At 46.6% G+C, this 4,982-nt stretch overlaps 1 protein-coding gene across 1 annotated transcript in view; it reads right to left on the bottom strand.

The window, feature by feature from the left end:
• Window positions 1-4,742, bottom strand: part of MAN1C1 (mannosidase, alpha, class 1C, member 1) — a 41,950-nt gene extending 37,208 nt beyond the window's left edge. Inside the window, exon 1 of the mRNA XM_010153898.1 lies at window positions 4,646-4,742. Within this exon, the coding sequence (XP_010152200.1) occupies window positions 4,646-4,742 (97 nt within the window). The remainder of the gene's footprint in view (window positions 1-4,645) is intronic.
• Window positions 4,743-4,982: the final 240 nt, after the last annotated feature.

Genomic DNA, 4,982 nt, shown 5'->3' with positions numbered 1-4,982 from the left:
AAAGAGACTCACAGGCAGAACAGAAAAGTGATTGCACAATTGGAGGTTACCATTTCTCTTCTGGTAGTTAGAATGTTGCTAAATTAGTATTTTCATCCAATTACCTTTCCCATGTTAAATATTCATACATCAACTCCTGTTGCTTCTAATTGAGGTGGGCACATCTCCTGCCTGCTTCATGTTTTCCTAGCTAAATCACGGATGAAGGAAGCAGTAATTTGGAAAATGTTTGGCTCAACAGGCAAGACTGGATGGTTGAATGGACTAACTCTGGGATGTGGAGCCTTTTGTGTCCAATTAGGGCCGGTACCTGAGGCGATGGTCAGAGAGCACTCCAGCTGCTGTTAGAGGCTCCTGTGAAAGGAGTTTGATGGTGAAGCCCAGTGGAGACACGTTACTTCACTCTCCATCCAGATCAGAGACCGGGCAGGTCACGGTGTCACTGTGCGGTGACAGAGTACGGTAGCACTGCACTGCGTCTGCCAGCGTGAGAAAACCTGAAGGTTTCTGAATCTCGGGACAATCAACTTGATCCTTCGTAGAGGCCTCTCTGTATACATTCATAGGGTCACTACTCTTCTTCCCCAGCCACTTCAATCCCTTTTTATCCTGGAGAGCCCAAATAGCACTATTTCCAGGCAACCGAGACCAATGACCTCCCGGCTTCCAAACAAACTGTCAGGACAGTCCAGGCCAAAGTCTGAGCCGAGTACACAAACACAGCCTAAGCAGGCACTGCTTTTCCAAGAACTGTTATCCAGCCTGTGCAGATATCCCTGTGTACTCTGTCACCAAGCAATCAAACATGGAACAACATGGTGGGCCCTGCACCAGGCTGAAGTCTAAAGCCTTACATCTTTTAGATCCAGCTGCTGTCAGATCTTTGCCATCCAGTTCTGGTGACCTGGCTGTGTCCTAGATGTGACAGATGTCACACGGATTCACATCAGATAACGCTACAGAGCCTCGCAATGATGCACAAATTCAGCGTATGCTGAGAAAAGCAATGGCTGTGGCGCTTCATCATTTTAGGCATGATTTCAAGTGGGGAGTGAGGAAAAAAGGGGGGAAACCTTGTTAAGGATTGTTGGGTTTATACTAAAATTAATATACTAATGTGCAGTTAGGTCGCGAAAAGTAACTGCCTACCAGCACAACAAGGTTCCATATTTACTTGCTGTCACCGATTTCAGAGCAAATTGGCTCAGGTTATAAGTCAAAGAAGGATTCTGCTGCTGCCAGCACTGCACACTTCAAGAGATATCTGAAAATCAGGCTTCTTACCTTATCATTGTTAAAAGACTGTGCAATCAAAATGTAGCTGACAATTCAGCTGATGCATGAGCAGAAATAGATGCCAGCTCACTCTCCCATAGCTAGAGAAACTCTGTAAAGCTAACAGGATTTTAAAAACATTTTGTCAGAAAAATAAGTGGCTATGACAGACCCAGGGAGCAGGCAGAATAATAATTCAGCTATCTCACGCTGGATATCACAGTGACAGGTGCATTTCAAGTGCTGCGCTACATAATACGGTCGCCCTCTCCAGCAGCCTCACTCCAAGGAATTCGCCATGCTTTGCAAACATCAATTAATCTAATGCTCATGACGTGGAAGACAGGAATGCTGAGATGCTGGGGCAGGAAGGGTTAAAAATAACTAGATCAGCACTGGGAACAGAATACATACTTGCGGACCTCTAGCCTTTACCCTTACAAGTCCAGCTGTGCCATTTTTCTTAAAGAAAATTGCATCCTTTGTCCATTTCCATGGCATAATTTCCAGGGAAATTGTCACACATCTGAAACGGCTGCAAGTCTAAAACATGTTTACCCCACTGGAAGGCATGGGATGGGATGTTTAGCATGGCACATCCTATGAAAAGCATCACAGGACAATAAATGATGCTTGTGAAAGGACCACAGCTAGCGGGTTTAAGGGAAGGGCTTTCGAGTTGCAATGATTACAAATGACAGCAATCAGAAGACTTCTGTACAAATAAGCTACGTCCAGAACATGGGAGAATCTTGATGAAACTGATGCCCTGGGATTAGGACCTGGAGAGCATCAATCACAGGAGGAACGTAAGACCAAGTCACCAGATCAAAGCCCAAGGGAGGGTGAACACTGCCTTGCACTGTACGGAGCAGCCCAGCATTACTTGGGTAGTGGGCAAGCCCAATCTCAGGGTGAAGGAAGAAACTGTAGGGATGCTCTCCCAGATGCGAGCTGCCACCTTCCGAGGCAGAGGAGAAAGGAGATTAACTAGTGTGGAGACACGAGTGTTCCTGCCTGTGACTTTCCTGCCATCGGGGCAGACGCTGGGGAGGGATGCTAGCTCACGGCTGTGAAGAGAAGCAGCATGCTATGTCGGAGCAGAAGGTGAATGTTTGTTTTGTATTTCTACTTTGATTAGAGAGAATATTTGATAAAGAGCAGCTCTCCAGCTTCCCCCAGGGTGAGGCTGCCAAACCGAAAGCTAGGCTACTAGCGAGCATCACGTCCACAAAAGGAAAATGTATCACCCTTCAAGAACTCGACTGCTTCTCATGCACACAAACATCCTTGAAAACAGCCCCAAAGAGGTTCCTTCCCTCTCACATGGAAACAGCTTCAGGGAAATCTCAGCTTAATATTGACACCTCCAGCCTGGAGAGTGCCTGATTTGCCTCCATTACATCTGTAGTTTGGAACACAAAGATGCGGGATGTGTCAGGAGGGGGAATGGACCACAGTGAAGATGGTGAATACTGCCCTGTAAACGCCTCTGAAGACACGAGGGATAGAGGGCTGCAACAACAGATTGCTTAATGCTTCCGTTCTTTACCAGCCACGGTTAAAAGGAGGAAAAGCCTATTAAGGGGCTGAAGCATACCACGTTGTGGCTTTTCTGTGATTGTCTGCAAATCCTTGTGCTCCAAAGCATTTTCCTTGAGAGTGCTCACACGCACGCTACAAACAAGCCTAAGTACTGCCAATTGTTTTAGCATGATAAATGCATTTAAAAGCTTTCAATATTTTTGTCTGTTTACAGGCATGATCCTTGAGGAATTTTGACAAGCTTGCCAGAATGGAAAAGTTGCAAAATGCTTAACTTGGTGCTGAAGTTAACGTAAATTCGCAAATAAGAAACTTAAAAGAGGAAGGCAAAGGACGAACCCACCCAGATTGCTGCTCCTGACAAAGTGAGACTGGGCAAGAGCAGTGGCTGGTTGTACCCAGTACAGGGCACGCTTCCAAACCGCCTTCCTCTGGACACCCCGGCAAGCGGGAACACGGCTACCACGCAACTCGCAGTGATGCACAACCAGATGCGAGTTAACTCCCCTGCTACTTCTGCAGGAACTAAGGAGACAAGGGCCTCACCTGGAGTAACGAAAGGGCTTGACGGTGGCACAAGTGGAACACCAACGTTTCTCCCCACGCTGTGCCCAAACAGCCCTTCCCCTGCCACCTCCATCAGGGCCCTGTGCCGCTGCTGTCCAGAGGCCAAACTGGGCTGCTGCTCTTCAAGGTTTTGGCCATGTGAGAAGACACACAATGCTATTTCCACCTTCAAACCTTCACTTTGACACACATCTCTGAGCTCCCCAAATCTACCGAGGCCTGCGCAGGAGGCTGTACTCAATCTCTGCACAAAGCACATCCACAGTCTGAAAGATCACCCCCATGTCATGTACCTGATGTCAAGAAGGACTGAGAGACCCAAAGAGTGCAAAATTAGGAATGGGAGTGTTTCCTCACACTGCATTAGTCCAATCCCTTTGCCCAGAGGAAATAAAGCTCACAGATAATTTTCCCTGCTAAAGAACTCTATTCCACCCTAATCTGAGTAAGGAACACTGGGAGATAATCTCTGCAAAGCAGCATCCTGTGGAAAGAGGCCGAGAGACCTCTGTGCAGCAAGTGTTCCCCAGGGAGAGGTGGGAAAGGGCTGCTGGCCTTCCTCCATCTTCTCCACCTTCTCACCATGGCACAACCGGTGCAGGCAAGGCCAAGCCAGGGCAGAGTGAGCTGAGCAGGGAAATGCTTTGAGTGCAAATGAGGAAAGAGACAATTTATATCCCAGAAAGACAAGTATCCCACCAGAATGAGCAGGGGAATAGCACTGAAACTACGTAAGTGGCTCACAGAAAAAAAAAGGTAATCTGCTAAAGAGTAAAATTATACAAGCCAGTAAGCACAAAGTATAAAGAGCCTTTAATATTGATTCACTCACTCAATATTTCATGGAATTCACATCTTGCTCAACAGCGGAGCAAGGAGAGAGAAAATGCTCAGTTTGGTCAGGTCCTGACGTCTACAAGCTTAGACAAATAGCAGCATCGTCAGGTTTGGACTGACTTCATGTTTTAATAAAGACACCGGTTGGTTTTAGCACTGTTGACAGCCACGTTTGGTGGTAGAACTGTACACAGAGGTGATACAAGCTGGGCCCTGAGAGATGCTGGTAGGAACGAGATTCCCAACAATGGGACAGGGCTAGGTAACCCCCAGGAGCTGCGATAAAATTCTCATTTCATAAAGATGGAAAGAAGAAAAGCTGTTACAGATACCTCACTGCACTGCAGAGAAAGGAACTGACAGGGACAAGTGACCTTTCAAAAACGCAACGAAACTGAGCTCAGATTGATTCAGAACTCACCAAACATGTTCCCAATGTGGCCGTTCTTGGTCAGCGGTCGCAGTTCATTTTTTCCCAGCGCATATTGTTTGTAGTTATCCCAAGCAAATTTCATCATCTGTAAAAAGCAAAATGGAATGAAAGTGTTTAAGGGAACTGGAAATTTTCTGAACTTCAGCTCTGGGAATGAATGGGAGTTTCCCATTCACCACTAAACCCGGCAACCAATGGCCTATTAATTATAAAATCTTAATTGGCACTGAACGCTTACAAATGAGGTTGCATTCAGCACTTTGCTGAAGTCTCAAACTGATCGTTCCTGCTGGGAAACTTGGGACTGGGACACTTCAGAAGCACC

Source organism: Eurypyga helias, unplaced genomic scaffold (assembly GCF_000690775.1).
Source record: "Eurypyga helias isolate BGI_N326 unplaced genomic scaffold, ASM69077v1 scaffold7826, whole genome shotgun sequence".
NCBI lineage: Eukaryota > Metazoa > Chordata > Aves > Eurypygiformes > Eurypygidae > Eurypyga > Eurypyga helias.
Note: the sequence above shows the minus strand (reverse complement) of the source record. Positions and strands in the feature narration are given on the sequence as shown.